Here is a 24,620-nt window from a genome sequence, read left to right as displayed (position 1 = left end):
GAAGAAAATATAATGTGTGCAAATAACACATCAAAAATACATGTTTGAGGTCAGACAATAATAATTCAATGTCTTAGGCACAAATTGGCTATAAACATTTTAGCGTTTCGTAGTATGTAGTAACCAATTCTTGCTAAAAATCTATGCACGAATCGCGTTGGTGGTGTCAACTAGGTATAATCCATTGCTAATAGACAACTTTAATCCATTTTTAATTAAGTTTTGTTAATTGATCATTAAAAGAACAAATTGGCTTCATCTTGACTACACGTCTGCCTATAATAGACGATGATAGAAGCCTAATACTCGTAAATACGTCTACAAAAACTACGAAACACATAGATAACTATACAGTTTGGTGCTTCAAGAACTCATTAACTGACGGAATTGGTAGACCGGTGGCACGTCAAGCCCGAGCTTCGGTTAATTGCCTGGCGGCGATAAATCCCGTTTAAAATTAATTTAATCCGTCGATCTTTCAAAACAATTGCACCCAAGTTTGATACCGCGCCGTAGTATCCCAAAATACACCGTTCAACTTACAACGACACGGTTGTATCCGACACGCTAACTGCTCGGACAATAGGTTGTAAACTCGTAGTTAACTTTTTGGAACCTTGTCACATTTAGTAGTAGCATATGCACTGAAATGCAGGCCCGTGGACGATGTTGATGTTGTTTTGTCGTCTCTTTCTGGTGTAAGGCGTGAGGCTGTGTTGGAGCGAGCGCGGCTATCAAGGTGGACCACGCTTGGCGCTCCTCGCTCGCCGTCAGTTGATGCAGTGCCGTGTCGCAGAGCAGAGGTCGCTCCCGCGCGTCTTTCCATTTTCAAAAAATTACGTATTTACAAACTTTGTTGTGTTTTGTTTTCGGTTGTGACAATACCGTCAGCTGTTTGTGACAATATCCGGAACTGTGTGACAATAGAGAAAATTAACTGTGCAATTTCCTAAGCTTTTTTTGAAGCATTGTTTTAATTTACGGTGTTGGTTAGTGTAACCTTGTGTTTGTTGATTGACGTGCGTTTTTCGGCGGGAGTTATTTTGGCGCGTATGATGTAACCGGCCGGAGGTCCCGGGTTCGATTCCCGTGTTATGGGACTTTCGTGGTGCTGAGCTATGATGCATACTTCAATGATGATGGTAAGTGACATTTACGTACAAAACCCACTTAGTTATATAGATAAGTTAAAGGATACTTACCTTAAAATGAATAGTTTACTTAAGTAAGGTAGGTAAATATAGGTAAACCTACTTATTCATTTACTTTATCTTTAGGCCCACGGACATTAGCCGGGCGAAATCTAGGTTATCGCAGCGACTTCAACTGTGTTGGTTACATTAATTTGTAATTTCATACCTTAACCTGTCGTACCTAACTCTTTTCTTCGTATAGATCAAAGACTAGCTACCTATATCAATATAAATGTACAGTAGGTACAACTATTCGAAAGGTAAACATTTCACAACTTTGATACCTAGATTGATGTTACGTAAAATACCTACCTCTTTGTTTGAAGAACGTAAATGTAACATTCAATGTAACATAACATCGCCAATGGCTTTTGTAACATGTCTATAGCAGTGTTAATGTGCGAGTTCTTTTGATGGTCATAACCATATTAATTTATTCGGAATTTACTAGTAGACACTTTATTTACTATTTCACCTATTTGATACTTAAATATTGAATAGGTTAGGTTTTCTAGGGTACATTTGCATACAATATGCTCTCTTAAATACATTGATTGTCCATTTATCATGTGACCTACCTACATTATGATCAGCCATTTAAATACAATCCAATATCGTAAGTTGTAGTTTATTTTATTAAACAAACACTCATTTTAATTTATTGAAAATAAAAATATTCTGACGTAAAAAGAACCCGCTACCGTTTTCAGGTTATTCCCAAACGGGGAATTTCATTTGGTCCTCGCACGTAAAGGTAGAGGAAAAACGTTAGTCTCAATCAAATTATTTGTAGGAAAATGTCTTCATATCGATCGCACTCGATATCGTTAGATTGTCGGGAATATTTGATAACGATAATTTAAACGTAACATCCATCACCCTTTTAGGTAGGTATAATACTTATTTAAGTATTTGAACAGATTAATGTGACTCTTAATAATAGCCTGAATGACAAGTTTGCTCGAACGCGGAAAAACTACGAGTACTTAAGTAGTAGCGGTGTGTCGTTTTCAAATGATTTTTACTCGTATATTAGAGCAGTAAGAGTAATCTCCCGTCCCAAGAGTACTGTCGCAAGTTCGAGTCTTACTAGACATAGGCATTTCGTATTTAAATGCATGAAACCCAATAACTACTTTAAGATGATACTGACTTTTGGTATGCTCGAAGAGACTGCGCTTCTAAAATGTCAGAGTCATGTTCTTAAAATCCTTGAATGTCATACCAACTCGTTAGGATTGTGCTACGAATGACTGCATCTAGTACTTGCTGTTTCCTTTCATATGATAGTCAAATACTTATTCTGTAAATAAATAAAAGCAAGTAACGTAAAATAGCTTTAAATAAGTACTGCTAAGCGTTTTTATTGCAGATAAAACATCATAATAAGAGAAATGAAAATGAAAGGTGTTCATTCTCCCAGATAAGAGGTAGTACAACCAACCCCAGGTGCCAACCCTTAGGACCATAACAATAATTCTCAGAGCGTGCATAGAATTTAAAACATCCACCGCCATAATGACATTCACCACATATCTCGTCTACCCCCATGGGATTGCGTGATTACAATAACTTAGCCGGTATGCGAGTATGTGTGTACATCATTTTGGTTGTTTAATTATACCTACAGGGTCAACATTTTAGAGCAATTGAAATATTTTACGCCTGTGATTGAATTTAATTAGTAAAAAATGATTTTTCATTAAATTAAGGTATTGCACTATTTTTTTTTTACTTAAAAAGAGGTACCTACACCTTTTTAAGTTTTCAATTGTCTCTTAAACCAATTGATTTGCTTTAAGAAGCGTTTTTTGACTAAGGATACTTGAATCCATAAATTGGTCCACTCAACTGGTGTAAAATATACAATTAAAAGTTAACACAAGCAAATTCGCAGGCAGAAACTTGTGTAATGAGCACTTGTGTTGCGTGATAACTCGGTGTTTATTAAGTACTGTTTGTAATTTATAGGTACAGATATAAATTGTTTCGTTAACGCTTCATTGAGGTGCAAGGTCGCTGCTATGCGGTAACATGGTACTTGCTCAATTAGGATTAGGTTTAATTCTCCGCTAATAAGCTAAAGGCCAGTAGCGATAGTTATAACATCGAATGTCTGTACACAAAACAGCGTAACAATCTTATAAATCAGGTAACTACTCTTTTGATTAATTTAACAGATATTGACTAATTTCGTTATCGGTTCATTGACTCTACTAACTTTCTCCTAGGATTAACTAAGTCGTCAATTGTTGGGTTTTATTTGGGGTTAAGTTGGCTGCATAAGAGTTGCAATGATAAAAACTCCAGAGGCTGCGAACATAATTATGATTGTTCTGGTGAAATTTTCTCCTTTGAGAAGTACAATTTCGGTTTTATATCAAAGAAAATGTCGACTACAATAAAAATGTAGATCTTTATGTCTTACTTTTGTAGTTTCGTGTTTAAATTGGGTCCTAAAGGTCTTGGGTAAATTTAGGTTGGATAAAGGTCATGGAAGGGATTTAGTTTGTCCCTGAAACTATGATGAGGCCTACAGAAAATGCTATATTGATGTTTAGTATGATTCATAATTTTCTACTGCATAAGACCTTCACTTTTACTTACACGTTTTAAACATGTTACGCTCAGAGACTCATATAATGATTACTTATACTTTCAAAAACTTTCGTTAATAAAAATAATTATTTAAATTTGAAAGTTAATTTTCAGTAGACTTTCATTAATAATGTTGTCTCCAGTCTCCACTTATTTGTATTGCATCAGTTGACCAATGCTTTAAAGGCGAATGGGGAACAGCCCGCGGTTTTTCAGCATTAAATAAAAACGAATTTAAATATTGCAGCTGTTTTAACGGACGGCTGCTCAAATTGAAATCCCGTCGTTTCTTTAACTTTCATTTAATGAAATGAAAACCAAAGCCTGCTTTTTATTCTCACAGAAAATACAACGCATGAGTTATTGGAGTCATTTTCAAATAAGTATGAGTGTTTTATTTAATCAAGGCGAATGGTTTGCTTTCATATAAGAATATTTTCAGAGAAGTTCTATTCATATGATATTCATATTCATATTCTATTTATTTATATTAATCGGCAGACAGTGGTGACTGAGTTTGTTGCGGCGCTTCTTCTCAGCACTTGCCAAATGTTGGTCTCGAAGCGCTCCTTAAGAGCAAAATATTTGACGATTTGTAAGCACTATATAATAGTCTATGCAAATAAAGAAATTTGACTATGAATTAATAGATGTTTTGTTATTTTTGTAGCTTATAAGTTAGGCTTAATTTGGTAGCGGTTTTTTGTCAATTTTTCATAATTTAATCAGTGGATCTAACTTAAAGTAAAATGGTCATTTAGGTAATAGCCCTAATCAAGCAAAATGAACCGGCTTTACATAATGTGGTCCATAAACTTGTAACAGCTGTTCCAGGCCAATATTTATGTATTTCAAGGCCTTTCAGACCACGGAACATCAAGTTAAATACTATAGTACCTTATGTAGTTGTAATAAATACGATTTTTTAATAAAAATGAAGAGTCTAATGTGCTAACGACTGTACAGTCAGCGTCATACAGGGTGTCCCAGAATGGGTGAATCAAACTGCTAGGGGAGGTAGCTCTACTAATTTACTATCCCTAAAAATATGAAAAAAAAAATTTTGAGTTCGGATTTTTTTTAATAAAGTGCTCTAAACAAAGCGAGCATGTACAATTAATATTAGTAAGAAAAAAGTACAAATAAACTCCAAACGCAGCAATTATAGCCAGATACTTAGGCATTCGTGCGCTTTATTTTTTTTTCATATTTTTAGGTATAGTAAATTAATAGAGCTACCTCCCCTAGCAGTTTGATTCACTCATTCTGTGACACCCTGTATAGTTCGTGACACCCAAAGTGGCCAAAAAGTTGATAACACAACCTTATTCCAATTGTAACAAAGACCTGTTGCGAACTTTTTGGTTCCTTTGGGTGTCACGAACTTTTTGACGCTGACTGTACGTTGCTAAATGTGGTAGCACGATCAAGGTACTAATTACACTATTTTTTGTTGCTTTGAACGTCTAATCTAGACACTGACGTAAAAAACGTCCTAGGTATCTAACTACCTAGCTCTTCTCAAAAGGCAGGAAACCTAATTAACTTTTCAAGTTATTTGTGAAGGTAATTTATACTTTTCTTTCTATTTTATTAGGTAATTAATAAGAAGAGAAAGTGAAAAATAGACCTGAAAAAAAAAAACATTTTTGTTAAAAATTTACCCACGAACTATGACGATTATTTTATGGTCAAATCAATCTCAATAAAAAAATCATCGAATAACTTAAGCCTAGGTAAGTTACACACATACAAAATATTATAGATTTTGGATTCACACCAGCATTCATCCAACCCAATCGTCATTCAAGCCCATTCATAATCCGAATCACCCTGTATAATGTATAATCCGAGCGAGTTATAAAAACTCGCGGCCGTCCATAATTCATGGGCGATACAATAGAATGCGTCCTACGGGACTCGTAATATCGAAAACGGGGATTCCTTATACCAGGACTTTAACATGCTGCAGCTTGTTCCCATTGAGACATCCCGTTTTTTGCAGGATCCCTTTTATAGTGTTTTAACACAGAACATCCCGTTTGTAGTTTTTTTAGGCATAACAAAGCAGGAATTTGGCCGCAATCGAACCTGGTGTTAAGTGAGATGCAGTCTAGGATGGTACATATCCGCCCTGTAAGTGCCGCGTAGTTTCTATCCCGCAGAAAATCGATTTTCAAACTCATTGTATTCACACGACGTGACAGTCGACATAGATAATTTACAGGCAACTAGTGGTGACTGAGTTTGTTCCGGCGTTTCTTCTCAGCACTTGCCATAATTATGTTTGTCTCGAAGCGCTGGTAGGGCCCAAAAGATAAGGAGACATGTAAAGTGCCCCATGGGCTACCTTTTTTTATTTACTGTATTTTGACGTTCATAAGTGCCACTAGTGGTCTAAATTGAATAAAATATTTTTGATTTTGAGTCCCATTTGTCAGTCCCCAATCCTGCAAAAACAGTTCCTCCAAAAAACGGGATACCTTCGTGGGTAAGCCTTATGCGGCAGTAGTTAAAGTTACTCATCGTTTTTAAAAATAGTGTCGTCATGTCGCGTACTACACGACCTTGCTTCAACTGTTTATCGGCAGTTACGTTTTTTTGGATTACCTTAATTATATTCAAATGAGGTTTACTTTTGTACCTATTTACTGCCTACGCGCTATTACAATGTGAGCAGCCAGCAGCTGTTTGATCATTTACATATATTATTTTATATTTGTACTTGTCGTAGTACTTTGGCTTATTTATTTATTAGATTGCTTATTCTTAGATTTAGGCCCTTTTTTGATCCGTAGTCAAAATAATAATCAAAAATGACCAGTGGTTAATTATCAGGAAATTGCGATGATTAGTTTGACTTTTAGTACAATTTTTAACTATGAGTTTACATTTTGTTAATATTTAACCTTTGGTAACAAAGACTTTCTGTTCTGTTTCTGGTTATTTTAACTACGGATAAAAAAATTAGGCTTAATAGTTTCAATACTCTAAGGGCTGATTTTTCAATCGTCAGATATCTTTCAACTGAAGACTTGCAATTTTGTGATATTTCCCATACTAAAACTGTCAATGTGCCTTATTCTTCAGTTAAAAGTTATCTGACGATTAAAAAATTCGTCCTTGATTCAAAAAATCAACCAGTAGTTTTGCCCTTCAAATGCTTAGTAGACATTATATTATCCCTCGTACAACTGTACTGGCCATACAATACGGGGATTATATTCTTCCAAATAGGGTGTTGGATCCCCTTTTCTCACTCTGTGATTAGTTTAATGGGACGCGAGTAAATATTAAACTTATTATTTATAATTTTAGGCAGACTCTTGGCCAGATGTTAAGATATACGTACTTGTATTACATAGCTTTCCTGTTATATTCAATGATGTTACATTATTTACTTATAATATTAACATTAATGTTTGCACACAAAGTTCAATTTCCTTTGAGAACTGCTTAATATTGATATTGACTTGACCAGCCTGTATACATATTTGAGGAGGATTCAAGCTTTGAGCTAACATAATGAAGACTTCGAAGTCTTTGCAGTTATTATTAGTTCTAAATATACAGCCTTCAAAATGTATATCTCTATATTAATTTTAGTTAGCATTTAACTTCACAGTAGGTAGGTATTGTTGGTAATATCATTGCTTCTACGAAAGTAATGTAAAATATTTATGTTAGTTATGAATTGTGGTAGCTTTGTTCTTGAATAAGGCCATTCGGTTAGTTTCCTTTTCGGAGAAGAAATAAAAAAGTTTGGGGAACCCATTTCTTAAGTTGCAAAACTGTTTTAGGCCACTTTTATAAAATAACCATAATGTTCATTAAATAGGAGAGGGTGTGCGATATAGAATTTCTGTGATTCATTGAAATCTAGTTAGAAACCTACTGATTTTTACAAAATATTGTTTTCCTTGTAGCCATTTCTTACCTATGCACCAAAATTACGGATGCAGTACTAACCTCTTAAAAACTCACATGCATGGTATGACATGGAGTGCATTAGGGTCCTTTACCTTAAGAACATTTCCTACCAGCTTAAGCACTCTAAAATTTGCTTTCTGGTTATGCACCAATGACTCCTTCCGATGGGAGTTGTGTCTCAAATGAGTGCTTGTGTCGTGTTTAATTGACCATAACCATGACCATTACCCATTCCCCTAATTTGCTTGGGGATGGTTCTCACAAGAAAGACGCCATTATATTAGGGGGAAATACAATCTTATGAGCCATTCGGGATGGTGCACAATGGGTTTGCATTTGGCTTTGTATGCTTGCCCTTGTAAAGTTGAGGTAAAATGAGATGTTTAAAGCAAAAATAAATAATGTAGATTTTACAGTTGTGTTTTGTTTTTTGTGTTCTCATTATACATGGCCCTCTTCCAAGTAATGTATATTATGCAGCTTAATATGTGATTCAGTTTATTAGCGGCTTTCTTTAAACATAAGGCTGAGTTGCACCACCTACCTTTAACCGTAACTATAACGATATCCGGTGTATTTTGTATGGAGTTTGACAGCAGATTTTTGACGTTTGTTAAAGAACAACCCAACTCTTGTTGTCACAGACCACATACTTTCTGTTGACAGTTGAAGCCCATTAGTTAATTTATGAATTTCTTTTATCGATTATTTCATTTAATGATAATGGTAACATCACAATTCTGTTGCCATCCGAGTTGTTTATAGGCTCTGCAATGATTGTAATAAGTTATGCAGCAATGATACGAGAAGGGCACGCTTTGTAGGGAATTAAAATATAAATTATGCAAGACTTTGAAACAAGGAGCGAGCGCGAGAAATTGGCCAAATCCATTGTTTATATTGTTTACACTCGAGTTCCTTCGTAATCTGTAGAATGTTTATTTTGTTATTTGTTTGTTCTTGTTAGTCCAGTAGAATTAGCTTTTAAATCGGAAATAATTCCTACAAAAGATTTTATTGTTTTAATGGCTTCATTGGTTGCCCATTAAGACTCTCCTAAGTTTTCGACTTCGACGGAGTTGTGCTTAAGTGGTGGGGGCCCCCGAAAGAGGCATTTTTTCGGTTTTCCGGTTATACCGCGTAAAGGACTTACCCTATCAAAAAGTGGTCTTCATGACGGTTGAAGGGCACTTAATCCTGCATTGAATAAGACCAAATTCATATGTTTTGGACAAACCGTTCTCGCGCTAATGTTCGGCAAAGTAGAAAATATACGTATAATTAATGACCCTCTCCACGTCCAATGGTTTGTGACCCACAGGCTTCCAAGTCTTGAAAAGGGCCACCTCAACCAGTGTAACCCTATCAAGGCTTACGAGCTTGATGCGTCTATCCTTGTTTGTCCCAGCCGTTCCTTAACTGCGGTTGCTGCACCTCTTCCTGGCACTCACCTGAACGACTCTGTGTTACCTACTGTGGCTGCCCCTCTTCCTTGTATCCTCCTGCATGACTACGTTGCCTAGCCGTATGCCTGGTCTAAGGTTCGACGCCAAAAATCAACAACAACAAGTTCATATTAAAACGCTGAAGAGTTTTTTGTTTGTTTGTTTGAACGCGCTAATCTTAAGAATTACTAGTTTGATTGAAATAATTATTTTTGTGTTGAATAGCTCATACATTGAGGAAGGCTATAGGATATATACAATCACTCTACGACTAATAGAGGCGAAGCAGTAAAGAAAAATGTTGCAAGCACGGAAAATAGTATTTAAACTATTTTCACGCGTACAAAGTTGATTTTGTGGCGTCGAACCTTGGACCAGGCATATAGCTAAGCAATGCAATCGTACAGGAGGGTACAAGGAAGAGAGGCAGCCACATTAGGTAACACAGAGTCGTTCAGGAGAGTGTCAGGAAGAGGTGCAGCAACCGCAGTTAAGGAACGGCTGGGACGAACAAGGATAAGCGAATCAAACTCGTGAGCCTTGTTAGGGTTACACTGATTAAGGCGACCCTTTACAAGGCTTGGAAGCATGTGGGTAACAAGCCATTGGACGTGGAGAGGGTCATTAATTATACGTATATTTTCTACTTTGCCGAACTTTAGCGCGAGAACGGTTTGTCCAAAACATATGAATTTGGTCTTATTCAATGCAGGATTAAGTGCTCTTTAACCGTCATGAAGACCACTTTTCGATAGGGTAAGTCCTTTACGCGGTATAACCGGAAAACCGAAAAAACGCCGCTTTCGGGGGCCCCCACCACTTAAGCACAACTCCGTCGAAGTCGAAAACTTAGGAGAGTCTTAATGGGCAACCAATGAAGCCATTAAAGCAAAAAAATCTTTTGTAGGAATTATTTCCGATTTAATCAATTTTTGTGTTTAATTAGACTGGCCTATGTGTTCTGTGTGCGCGTTACGCTGAGTTTCGTGGGAATTTTGATGATGTGGTAGCTTTTACCTCCCTTCTACTAACTAACTATGTAAATACAAATTGTCACTTAGTACCTACGCAATAAAGAATTTTAATTGGCTCAGCATTATACCTTCTTAGTGTTCAGAGAGGTACATTCTCTAGCTTAGACTTGTCCTGTTGTATTTGAAATTCGCTTTTCTTCAGACAACGTAGAGTCTAAGCCTGGGTTGCACCATCTTACTTTGACTGTAACAAACGTCAAAAATCTGTCAAACTACATACAAAAATTACCGGTTATAGTCAAAGTTTGGTGGTGCAACTAAGCCTTAATCAATGTTTATAGAGTACGTCTGTCGTACATTAAGATAAATATAGTCCCGTCTTATCTCATTGCAATACAGGCTATTTTGCAAAAAAAAAATATATTTTGAGGACTCTGCAGTACGTATATTTAGCTAATTTTTAAGAAAACCTACAAGTAAACATTTTTTATTTCATTTTACTGGCAGGTAAGAAAGAGAAAAAGAAGAAAAATATATTTTCCCCAGTAGACCTCAGCAGTGAGGCTTTAAAATCGAATGTCATTTGTTTTACTTTTTTAATTAAAATTATTATAACACGACATAACATAGTATTTTTTATCAAAAAGTCATTATTACAGTTTGTCAATTCAATTACGCAAAATTGCTACTAGCAAAGAATAAAAAAAACGTAAAAAACGCAGTCTTGTTCGTATACATTTGTTTTATTAATAGCAAAAGAACTTTCCTCACCAAGATTTCACATTTCTGAATGCTCATAAAAGTAACCTAGCGAATTAATAACAGTGCGTCGCGTGATGGTAATTACTGGAAACTGCATTTACTTATTAAACTACCCGCAGATGGCTTACACTGTATAATGATACACATTCATGAGAATCGTAAACTGCTAGCTTTATTTTAAAACACTAGCTTTTGCCCGCGGCTTCACCCGCGTGAAATTTAGTTTGTCACATGTTGTCATATATCCTATGTATTATTAAGGGCTATAAACAATAATACTGTAAAGTTTCGTCAAAATTCGTTCAGTAGTTTTTGCGTGAAAGAGTAACAAACATCCAGACATCCAAACTTTCGCATTTATAATATTAGTAGAATGAGTAGCAATATGAGATAGGCATTAAAAGCGCTCTAAAAAGCCTATTTACAGAAAATAAGTGACTTTTATAACTTTTATAAGTATTTCTTGTCTTAGAAAAGTTTCATGACCAAATAGGTATTACATTTTACATAATAGAGCGAACTTTAAGAAAACCCTTTTAAATCCAATTAGATTAATTTGTAGCCTAAAATAAAGGTTTGTTTACAATAGAGCCAAATTATCCGTCGCAAGAGAGTAACTTGATATGTTTTATTGATCTTCTCAATTGCTAGTTAATTATTACTATCTAGCTAAATATATTTTTATTTATTTGTTTGCTGGCAACTTGATGCTGATGATCTTTAATTAACGTAATTTGATGTCGTAATTATTAAAATAGTTCTATTAAACTAAAATATGTAATTAAATTGTGCTCTTTTTGTTTATTGAAAATTAATTACAGTATTTTATTACTTACTGCAATATTTATGAGTTTTCAGCAGCGTTGAAAGATAATATAAAATGAGTAAGTGAAAGAATATATCGAGTGACAATCTTATCGGTAAAATAATCCATTCCTTATCAATTATAAATGACCGATTTGAGAGGCGTAATGCATCGTCTCAAGTGTAAAACACTGACTTTTAAATGTTATTATTTTATATTTATGTACTTACATGATATTTACAACACGGAACATTAAGCTTTAAGTAATAATGTAGTTTTTAATAGACTCCCAAGGAAGGGTTATGTTTTATGTAGTTTTTGTAGGCGTGAGATATTACAACAAAAAGTAGTAAAAATGTAGAGTCAAAAAAGTATCAACCTTTTGTCGATACCTGTGAATATCGTTTACCTAATAGATGAATTCCAATTAGGCTAACTTTACAAGTGGTGAAATAGACCGCAGTTCTGTATTTCATCAAATTCATGAAAGTGTACATGTAAAACTAATAAAACCATAGTTTATCTGTTTACAATTTACACTATAATAACTACTCAAATCAAATCAAATTGTCAAATCAGTATCAGGTTCTACCATTTCAGCATTTCTTTGAGGTAGATATTTCTTTTAAAAAACCTTAATGTGTTTGAAAACTAGTGAGACCATATTTTTTACTTTTTTACGATTTACACCGTCATAATTCGGAGTCCCGATTAAAATATCTCTTGTCGCCGTATATCAGTTAAAGTGCCGTGCAATACACGTTTATGGGCGAGTTTTATCAACTTACGGCCTGCCCTACCAGGGCTGCCACTGTCTCGGGGGATGCCACTGCCCAGTAGCCATCGCTCATTTGATGGCGATGTCGAAGCTGCGACCAATCAGTCGCTGAATAAAGGCGCTTGCAGCTTTTCAACTGCATTGCACATCATCAATCTTTCTGTTCACAACTAGTGAAAAGTGCATTTACCTAGGCAAGAATTGGCTAGGTAAATGCACTTTCCAAATTACTTTTAATAGAAGATCATATTTAGTTTTGTTAAAAATATACCTACACCAACCATCTTTTACCGACTTTTTTTTTGACGAGCAGTGTACACGTTCATAATTTAAATTTTAATCAAAATTGGTTAGTGTGTGGAAGGTGGTTAGTCTGTAAAAACTAAGTAGGTCGGACGAAGACAAGGGCAAAAGCTGTTTAGAAGAAGATGCTTTTACCATTATTAACCATTACAACTTTAAGTTATTTCTGGAGAGTTGACAGCCCTACCGCCCACGCGTTCATTTGTCGTCTACCGGGACTTTCTCCCGGCTGATGTGACGTCATAGAGTAAGGCTTAAGTGACAGAAAGGCCATAACTCTACATTAACGAAAATAAAAGTGTAATAAAATGAACTTTAGAAGTATTATGGGTATTAAGTAGTTTAATATGCTGTATGGCACTGACCTGCCATATTGTTAACTGGAATGACTGTCAGTAGAAATAATTTATGAAAATGATTCTAGCAAAGGGATCATGAAATTATTTATCGAAATAAAATGATGCTCACATTTTATTAAATAGGTGATGTTCTATTGAACAATGTACTTAATATAAAAATCCGCTTACTAATATTCGGATTCTATGCTAATATACTCGTACTTACAAAGAAAAATTCTACGCGCTACAACTTATGGCTACAACCTATTATTTCTAATTCCCACTGGAACTACAATGTAGCCAACCGTAAAAATCTGGGGGCACGGCAGTGCCCCCGCCAAGTCGAGCGCGAAGCAAACACTGCCGTACCATCCTTTACTGGAACCATTTCGCCGCATTTTCAGGCCTCTATTTGAGAACCTTTAGATAAGACCAGAACGCAGAAATTTTCGTCATCTAGTAAGCTATAATCACACACTTAAAATCCAAAATTTCAAGTCTGTAGGTCAATTAGTTCCGAAGTTAAGCGAAAGCAAAGTTTCGCATTTATGACACTCACTCACTGATGATCATCAAAATAGAACTAGTACTTCCCATTAACTCAGAGAGCTGAAATTTGGTACAGAGTTAGGGTTTAATGGCCACATAAAGGGAAAACTATAAAAACTAGGAAAATCGAAGATCTGGAGTAACACCACATTCATAATAATCAATACTACTAGCGCCACACCGGCGCCGTGGTGTTCGCCTGTACCGCTCACCGCTAGATGGCGCTAGCACTTTGAGCGTCGATTTTCTGCACCGCGGTGTCCAGATTTTTTTTCCCCTCTAGTTATTATTAAATCAATTCTGATTCGTTGTCCTTTTTAAAGATGTGTTTAATATCGTAAAAAAAATGACGATAATATTAAAGGACGACGACGTTAAATAATTATGCCACATTCTACAAAAAGAAGTGAAATCCCACCAAAAACATTCTGTAAAAAACTAGCCAAGTCTCGATGGAGCTGCTTGTTTATCTCTAAAAAGTAATGAAATCTAGACAAAGTCGTGCCAAGTCTATGGTTCTTTACTGCGATTTCTTTTTTATTATAGTTAATGTTGTGTGACTTGGCCGTTGAACAATCTTTATTAAGATAATCAATAATTATGCATAAGTATTATTGAAATACGCAGCTTTATTAAGCCTACAATTCACTGGTTATTAAATCAACGTTTTCCAAGTGGCAATTTTCCATCGTCAATGGGTAGTGGTTCTGGCAACAGATTGGTGCAATGGTGTCATGGAGCACCTGGTTTTGTACCCTTCAACGGCCAAGTCACACAACATTAACTATAATAAAAAAGAAATCGCAGTAAAGAACCATAGACTTGGCACGACTTTGTCTAGATTTCATTACTTTTTAGAGATAAACAAGCAGCTCCATCGAGACTTGGCTAGTTTTTTACAGAATGTTTTTGGTGGGATCTCATTTTCTAGAGCTATCTTATATAAAATATTTATTAAAATATTAAAATACAAAGTGGTATGCCCCACTAGGTATTTTATCAATGTTATCTGTAACCACAGACGCTCCTTTTGTAAACTTATCGAAAGTTAACGATATGACCGTGAGCCGTCACGTGAGAGACATTTTACATACCTGCTGTATGACCGAATAGTGTTATTCAACATTTTATACAATGACTACATAATACTACTAATATTATAAAATGTGAAAGTGTGTTACCTTTCATGCAAATACTGCTGAACGAATTTTGAAAACTTCAACCTTTTCAGTATTTATTAAATAAAATTCTCGTGTCACAGTGTTTGTAACAAAACTTATCCGAAACGGGTTAACTAATTCTTATGAAATTTTATGTGAATATTCTGGTATATTTAGTATGTCTGAGTTTAGGACGTTAATTTTCATACCCGTAGGTGCAAAACAACGTTCTCTGGGTTAGCTAATTATTGTATTAAATTAGAAAAACAAGTTGAGTTTATCACTCAATGTCTAGTTAAATTTCTAGTTCTCGATTGCTGGTTAAAGAATAAGTTAAGGTTAGAACCTCTAGGTCGTAGAGGTCTGTTTTTATTTATTCTTTGCCTTGCACCAAGAAATAAGTATTTGAGTTTCAAGCACACTATTTAAAGTTCCAAGAAATGTATAAAATAATCTTTGCCATCCAAATATGATTGTTTGTTCGCGTGTTTAGCGAACCGACGCGACTGAGGAAGGCGTAGCGTTTACACTGAATGACATTGGCTTACTTTTTTTCTAGATTGACGCAAATCATTGGCTAGGAAACCGCGATGTTTCATCTCTGTCTGACTACAAGTAGCAATATTATTATTTTGTTTTCTTTCTAACTGCAATAAGTATTATGATTTCTCTCTTTATCGTACCACCTACACTAACCCATCTCTCTTTTGCCTAGGCCCTAGTGGCTGGATTGGCCGATGGGGTACCAAATCCAGATATTCTAGCTTTGTCTCTGGAACAGTTCTTAATCCTTGAGTAATATTTATTTTATTTCTCCTAACAGGTGCTAGCTTAAGCATTGGTTATAGTATATAGGGTACTATTAATACAGTGACTACTGATTTCATTATAACGTGTAGGGAAAAACTTAAAAATGAATATAACTTCTATTATTCGTAGTTAGTCACCTCAGAAAACTATACTCCAAGTTATGATATGACAAGTTATGCTATTAATACGATACAAGGTTTAATTAGTTTGGGGCTACGTAATTGCTTGGATAATTGAATTGCTATTATTAAATAGAATATTAGTGTGACTAAGATAGATTCCACCCACAAGGTGGACCGACGACCTGATAAAGGTAGCAGGAAGGCGCTGGATGCAGGCCGCTGCCAACCGTGCGATGTGGAAGTCATTGGGGGAGGCCTCAGATCATAGAAGAGAATAGATGTGAAACGGGGGCGTGGCGCGTCTCCGCGATATGCCCAGAAACGAACATCGGCCGCGTAGCTAGGTTAGTCGCGATTCAGTCGTACTAAGGAAATGTTCTCCGATATTTTGGATAATGCGTCGTTACGTGCAATAAAACAAGTGAAACGAAGAACTACAGGAAAAATGAAGTCATTTACTACATGTAATTATTGCAAATCCATTGGTATTTTGCTTATAAAAAAAAAAACTAAACATTTTTACGAACGAATTCAGTGCCGTAACAGTTACTACGATATTGAAATCAGTGGTGATAAAAATTCTAACACACTTGTACATTGACGATTTAGTTAGCAACCACTTTATGTCATGCTCAACTACTGCGCAATGTATTTAATTTCTTCCGATATCCACTGTCGTGTTAAAATACACAGTACGGCCGCATGTGCCTGTCGTAACATAGTGCCGTGCTTGTGTTCTAATGCGGTTTCCTATTATCGATAAATAGAAGTAAATCATAATTTTCTATTTTGTAATCTATATAAATAAAAATGAATTGATGTTCGTTAGTCTGATTAAAACTCGAGAACGGCTGGGCCGATTGAGCTGATTTTGGTGTTAAAAAATGTTTGTCGTAGTCCAGGGTAGGTCTAAACGGTGAGCAAATAAGGAAAGATTTGCTAATTTTATTGCCTTTAAGGCGGAACAGAGTTCGCCGTGTCAGCTAGTCTATCTAAGTATATAAATAAAAATGAATTGATGTTCGTTAGTCTGATTAAAACTCGAGAACGGCTGGGCCGATTGAGCTGATTTTGGTGTTAAAATGTTTGTCGTAGTCCAGGGTAGGTCTAAACGGTGAGCAAATAAGGAAAGATTTGCTAATTTATTGCCTTTAAGGCGGAACAGAGTTCGCCGTGTCAGCTAGTTTTAAATAAAAAAATTATGTGTTACTTGCGATTATAAGATTTAACAAAAAAAAAAATAACAGTAGAAGTAATTAGTAACTGTCAACTATGTAATTACTATAAGAGCTAGTTGAAAGCCTAATATAGGCATTATTTTTGATAAACATATGCGGTACGTAGATCGCCATAATTAAAAAGTAAATACGTTATAGTCGTTAATAATAACGTTTAATAATAAAAAGGTTTTCATACATAAGCATTTTGTGAAATCAGTTTCGAGCCTTGCCCCTAGCGATTTAAAGTATCGATATCTTGTCGACTCCATTTTATCTTTGTTCTCTCACTAGCGTTTTCAAAGTGTGCGTCACGTCACGCGGCCATTGATTGGCCATAAGGCATGCCTTCTGGCCAATCACAGCACTTTTAAGCCGGTTGCACATGTTGTCGTAGACTCTCAGTCGCTTTGTTTTTACACAGTTGAATGTGTGTGTGGGAGCTGTGGTGGGGGAAATGTGGGGACACTGGTTCTCGTTGTAGTTACGCGCGACTTCATATCTATTCTCTTTCTATGATCTGAGGGGGAGGCCTATGTTCAGCAGTGGACGTTCTGTGGCTGAAATGATGATAATGATGATGAAGATAGATTACCATAATATCAATAGAATTCCGTTATTAAATAAACATAATAATAATATCGAAAACCCATTACATCGTGAAATATTTACCTAGCTTATCCGACCAATAATAAATACTGCAGTGAAATAAATTGCACCGTATATTGCCTTATCAGCAGCTTATCAGTCGCCTGTCAATATTGACTGCCTGATAAATATTGGGCGTCGCCAAGGATTACTGGAATCTTTTTATATTGATAATAGATACTTATAGATTAAAAAGATACTGGTTGATATGTTTAACATGAGTAATAGACATCGTATGCTTTAGAAACAATTACAATGAAAGCATTATAAAAAAAAGGAAATAAATAATTATAACCCCGTGAAGGTCCACCCACAAGGTGGACCGATGACCTGATAAAGGTAGCGGGAAGGCGCTGGATGCAGGCCGCTACCAACCGTGCGATGTGGAAGTCATTGGGGGAGGCCTATGTTCAGCAGTGGACGTCCTGTGGCTGAAATGATGATGATGATGATGAACCCCGTGAAAGCTACATTGGAAACGTACAGTGAACAGCACATCAATTCTTGTTATATTTTATTATCTATTTTAATGAAATATAGCTATTTTTCGTATAGCTCCAGTGATTTAATGTACAGGTAATGTTACTAATATTTCAGGTCTTTTTTGTGTCTGCAAACTGCGTGCGAACACAAAAAAGGTGTATATTTCATCCAAATGTAGAGTCGTTACAATTATACCTTGTTTATGAGTTCAAAATCGTAACAGTTTAGTACTACATTTTTGAGGTATCCTTCGGTGTCAAAAGACGTCATCACGTGTTTTTTTGTATGGAGCCGTACAAAATTAAAAAAAATCAAAAAGCGCTGAAATTACTTCTCCTTGCAGTATTGTCTAGCAATTATTATTTAAATTTTGACGGGATGATAAGAAAACTAAAACCGCTGTTACTTAGCAGCGCAGCGACTAACATAACACAGATGAATGGTAGCCGTGAATCGGGCGCGCACGCGGCGGATGCGCGTGCGACTCTAAAATTAACACGTTGCGCGTAAACGCCGCGTAAACATGCTCGTACTTAGAGCCTGGGGAGTAATGGCTGGGTAGATATATGTTTAATAATATGTATGTAGATGGAAATAAAGAATACATAGATCCGCATCAAACTGACAACTGTGCGTTCTAATAGAGAGATCCGTGTATTCCTCAGAACACTGACGACAATTGTGCGTTCCAAAGTAGGTACATTTTTTTCCAAAAAATAAAAAGGTGCTAACTATTGGTCTTTATTATAAAGTATTATTAAGTGAGATGCATCACTTGCATTTTATTCGTAACATTAACTTTGGTGTTTTGTATGATAAAATAATGGTGCTTTGGTCTTTATGTGTGTTTTTGTTTCCTAACTTGTTCAAGATTCATTGAAAGATATTGATAGCTTAACAATGTTGATTCTTATTTTATAAAACTATAGTGTTCATACATATTTATAATTTGTATCATAAAAACAATCCTATAACAATGATAATATGAAATATCTAACCTTTTGCCATTGGAATTGTTTTCCTTTTATGGAACTACGCAAACAATTCGATAGCAAGGTGCTATCCCCATGATAGGACACGTAGATAGTGTAGACACCCACCTTGAAGAATTGACACCTGTCTTCTAATTAGGCTATAATTAATAGCTACAAAAACAAACTAATAGGAAAGAATGAGAAACTGGCGAGATATTCATCATTAGGACGCGCAGCGTAGGACGTCCACCCACAAGGTGGACTAACGACCTCTTAAAGGTAGCAGGAAGGCGCTGGATGCAGGCTGCTACCAACCGCCCTTTGTGGAAATAATTAGGGGAGGCCTATGTTCAGCAGTGGACGTCCTATGGCTGAAATGATGATAATGATGATGATGGAATTACTAAACAAAACTGATATGAAAAAATGAGAAACAAGCGAGCTATTAATATCATCAAACAAATGATGAAGGCTTAAAAGGAGGCTACCTTGACGTCTCGATCAAGAAAACTGACTTAGAATAAACTTCTATCATGTAAAACAATATGAAAGGCTAATCATTTTGTCTGTAACGTCAAACTTGTTATCTAAATTGAAAATTAATTTGTAACTAAGTTACTTTTAACATTAAGGTAAAACAACAAAGAATCTTCTATCAACCTAAAATACTTTAGTGGTGTATAATGTGATTTGTTATTTTGTAAAAGAGACACGTATTCTTTTAAAAGTTAACTCATTAGGGAGCTAATGGCATTTTGTTCTTTTATCTAGTGTGTTGTACTCGTACTAACTGAGGTATAAATTGACACATGCGATGAGGTACAAACTTTGGTGTCTGAATGATAAGCATTTGCATTGCTTAATCGGACCTACGGATTAGCAAGCCTTCAAAAAACACCGTTGCTAATTTCGTGTGACGACGCTGACAAAGGTGACCAAGTATCTCCCATTCTGTTCTGTTCTGTTCTATGCTATTCTACTTCGCAGTATCAGCCGATATCTTTACTACGGAGTAGTTATACACTCAACATCAAATAAATCGCACCTCCCGCAACAAGCACTTTCAAACATATGCATCCCCACTTCCCACCAATATTGGCACCATTTAAAAGCCTAGTTCTAAGCTTCATTTCATTAAAGGAAAGGTTTTTACCCCAAAAATGTGTCTTTAGAAGGATCCAGAGTCACTTCTTCAAAAAATAGGCTATTACGCTTGAGCCAACTTTTATGGCTATAAAACTGTTAAGTTGGAATTAATCGGTATCCATCTGTTGAAGAGGACACGTGTGATCATTATTTGGTTTTACAACCATAACATTTGGTCTAATTGATCCCAGAGGTGAGCCCAAAGTGAGGTCTCTTTTCAAGTCACATTTATGGTATATGATAATCATTTATTTAGAAATTAAATGTGTTTTTCTTTAAGGATATTTATTGGGCTTTCAAATAACACCAATATTGTTGGGGCACCATGATTGTGTCAGAAGAAAATCTTTAAAGTTCGCGTCGCGGAAGGTGCGGTTTATTTGATGTTGAGTGTAGTTGTTGTAGAGCAACTTATATTTAGGACGTGTATAAGAGCACTAAATAATTTGAATTTGAGTGCGAAGTATGACTGCAGTGTGTGAGTTACTCAATGTTTAAAGAACTTGTCATGGAATAGTTTAAATATCTATTCCACTATACTCTCCCACATTATACGTCGGATTGCAAATCGTTCAGGTTTTTCTCTGGATCGGAAGCCATGTGCGGCATCCACGACATAATCGCCGTGTTTTATTGCTGCTAGGAATGTGGTAACTTCCTTGCACGATGTTTTTTCAATTAATTATATGGTTTAGTATATGTATAGGTGGTTCGAGTCTTACTGGGGACAAAATATGTTACTTGTAGTATGATAAAATCTTTACTATTACCTGTGCTATTACTCCCATAGGACATGTCTTATGTATTTAGTTTATTAAAGTATGTGTCTGTTATCAGTTATTTTTTGTCTCCATAATGTACAATCTACGATTCATGACTGAAGTTAGGTTGGTAGGACTAGGTGTAGTATTTAGTAGAAACAATATTACATGAATAAAAAATATTCATAAACATCATAAAATTTTAATAGTAGATCGAACTTAAACCTCTATAAAATTTCACTCTCGCTACTAAAATCAAGATGCTCTACAATTTGATACCACTGCAGTCTGCAGACGACAGCACATCAATCTAAACACTGCATCTTATTTCGATGCAATAGGTGTCATTTTGCAACAAAATAGTCTGATATGCTGTTGACTGTACAACTAAAGATAGCCCAAGTTTCACTTTAGCCATCTAGAATTTCCACTGAGTTACTAAAATATCTCGTAACTGAGCTGTTGACTCTTGTTTTTATCGATCGTTCACGGTAGAGGTATCATTTCTCGCGTTAGATTTCACTGCGCGACACACGGTGCGCCGGCGCATGACACTCGTTAGATTCTACTGGGTTTACGTAATGTAAGATTATGTTTATTTATTGTGAGCATTTTGTATAACTTGGTTATTTTTGCTTGTCACTGGCTGGACTTATAAAGAGTTGAAATAAAGGGCTATTCCACTTTGATCACCTGGAATTGATCACCCAGGTGATCAGGGATAAGAAATCCACTTTGATCGCCTAGGTGATCTTATCCATGGGTGATCAAAGGACACCAAAGTCTCGGCTGGAGTCCACTGTGATCACCTGGGTGATCAAATAGAGGTGATCAAAGTGGAGTAGACCGAAATTAAGGGTGAATGGTTGCCTATCCTTCATATTTTGGAAAGATGATGTGTTAATGTTCCTAGGTTTTGATAAGAAATAGAGACATCAAGGCCATCTCGATCGCATGTAAATCCGCGGTCTTCAGCTAGTTTGTCATCATTATCTCGCTTCAATCTATGGCACTCCATTGTGGAACTTAAGCCTTCTCCAAGGACATCCATCCACATGACACGATCTCATGCTTTTGTCATTAAAAGTACATAACCTTAGTTTGTAGTAAGTATAACGTTATTTTACGTATTGCTTAGGTATAATCGTTGTCTCTACCAGGGATGTTATGGTAGCTGTAACCGAAACTTTTGGATATCCGAAATAAAAAAATATCCCAAACCGTAACCGTAATTGATTTAAAAGTTTCGGATAGTTTCGGATGTACGCAGTTTAAATTGTTTTTTGTATAGCATTATATGCAAAGGTATAACAGCCTGATTTACCTTTATAATGCCATCTATAGTCTGGTCTGTGAGCACGTAGAATTTTGTCCAATGACCCCAAGCTACCCATCCTTAGCACACAGATATCCGTAACCGTAACCGAAAGTTTCGGATATCCGAAATAAAAAAATATCCGTAACCGAAACCGGTATAATATTATTCCTATATCCGTAACCGTATCCATAATCGAAACTACATATCCATAACATCCCTAGTCTCTACTATGTTGTTATCAACCAATTACTACTGTCATTGGGAGAAAACACCATACATAGACATAGTAGCATTTTGGTCGTATATGGAAAGGTTTCTAAGTATGTCAATGCAGACCACCTAGTCCAGACTGGCAGTAAATCACCCACTTATACTAAACTAGCTTTCCGCCCGCGGCTTCGCCCGCGTGGAATTTTGTCTGTCACAGAAAAACTTTATCGCGCGCGTCCCTGTTTCAAAAACCGGGATAAAAACTATCCTATGTTCTTTCCCGGGACTCAAACTATCTCTATGCCAAATTTCATCAAAATCGGTTGCGAGGTTTAAGCGGGAAAGCGTAACAGACAGACAGAGTTACTTTCGCATTTATAATATTAGTTGGGAAGTTGGGATTAGTTTTAGTTGCTACAGAAGTTGCATAATTACCGATAACTTATCTACAGTGAATGTAGTCAGTGTGATAAAATATGGGGAGATTAGTTAAGATTATAGTCTATAGAATCCCACCAAAAACATTCTGTAAAAAACTAGCCAAGTCTCGATGGAGCTGCTTGTTTATCTCTAAAAAGTAATGAAATCTAGACAAAGTCGTGCCAAGTCTATGGTTCCTTACTGCGATTTCTTTATTATTATAGTTAATGTTGTGTGACTTGGCCGTTGAAGGGTGACAAAACCAGGTGCTCCATGACACCATTGCACCAATCTGTCGCCAGTACCGCTACCCATTGACGATGGAAAATTGCCACTTGGAAAACGTTGTTTCAACAATAACCAGTCAATTGTGGGTTCAGTAAAGCTGCGTATTTATAATGTATGATTATCTTAACCCTAGAGTAGTCGCGCCTTTCCGTGAAACGTGAGTGCTCGCGTATGAGCATTTTGCCGCCCAAACTTAAAGTCCGGTTGTGTGTCAAATAACAGTTTAAAAATATGAAAATCAGTTAAAAATGATAGAATAAAGCATACACTATTAGAAAATAACGTTTATTAAAGATTTGTGGTTAAAATTTAAAGAAAAAAAAATATTTTGGAAATGTTAGGAAATATTTATAGAAATCTTAGAAACACTATTGTTTTTACCTACATACATCATCAAATATTAAACTTATTAGCACACTTAAAGGTTTTCCTTACATATGACATGTGCTTCAACAAAACAGGCCTGTCACATGTGCATTTAATGTGCGTTGCACAGTAAATTTGCACAACTATTGCACCCTTGGCACATCATCTCCAGATTCTGCCGCTGATTGTTCTATAACAGTATTTTAATGACTATGTTTATAACTTTAGTATACATTTTTCACTAATTTTAGTGCACCAGCTTCTTCGAAATCCGACATGTTCCTTGTTTTTTCATTTTTTGTATTTTACGTGAATTTTACCGAAAACGACATGAAATAAATTAAGCACCAATAGTAATTATCAATGTTATGACGTCATTAATGTCAAAACAACATTATACGCAATGAAAACTAATAATCTTCCAACTACACTAAAAACCAGACACACAAATTTTACTTACGTCAGTAGTCGCGCAGTGAGCAATTTGCCGCAAAACGTGACATACGTTCAACAATCGTTCTCTATTGCGGTCACCTGCGCACTAAATCTCTTCTAATTTCTAATACATGGAGGTGAAGTATGGGGAGGCAGCTACTGAAACGCTTGACTTTAACAAACGCATCGTGTAGAAAATAACTCGATTTTTTTGCCGAGGGCGGCAAAACGCTCATAGCGCGAGCACTCTAGGGTTAATAAAGATTGTTCAACGGCCAAGTCACACAACATTAACTATAATAATAAAGAAATCGCAGTAAGGAACCATAGACTTGGCACGACTTTGTCTAGATTTCATTACTTTTTAGAGATAAACAAGCAGCTCCATCGAGACTTGGCTAGTTTTTTACAGAATGTTTTTGGTGGGATTTCACTTCTTTTTGTAGAACGTGGCAAAGTTATTTAACGTCGTCGTTTTATCGACATTTTTTTACGATATTAAACACAAATAAACTCAACGACCTTTAAAATGGACAACGAATCAGAATTGTTTTAATAACATAACCTAAGCGAACCTTATAGTATAA

The 24,620-nt window shown here is 35.9% G+C and overlaps 1 protein-coding gene across 1 annotated transcript in view; it reads left to right on the top strand.

The window, feature by feature from the left end:
* The first annotated feature begins 787 nt into the window (after positions 1 to 787).
* LOC135077670 (uncharacterized) overlaps positions 788 to 24,620 on the top strand; it is a 167,368-nt gene continuing 143,535 nt past the window's right edge. Inside the window, exon 1 of the mRNA XM_063972232.1 lies at positions 788 to 1,142. Coding sequence (XP_063828302.1) covers positions 1,119 to 1,142 — 24 coding nt within the window. The 5' untranslated portion in view covers positions 788 to 1,118. The remainder of the gene's footprint in view (positions 1,143 to 24,620) is intronic.

This window comes from Ostrinia nubilalis, chromosome 13 (genome assembly GCF_963855985.1).
Source record: "Ostrinia nubilalis chromosome 13, ilOstNubi1.1, whole genome shotgun sequence".
Taxonomy (NCBI): domain Eukaryota; kingdom Metazoa; phylum Arthropoda; class Insecta; order Lepidoptera; family Crambidae; genus Ostrinia; species Ostrinia nubilalis.
The sequence above is the reverse complement of the archived record's forward strand: the minus strand, read 5'-3'. Positions and strand labels throughout refer to the sequence as shown.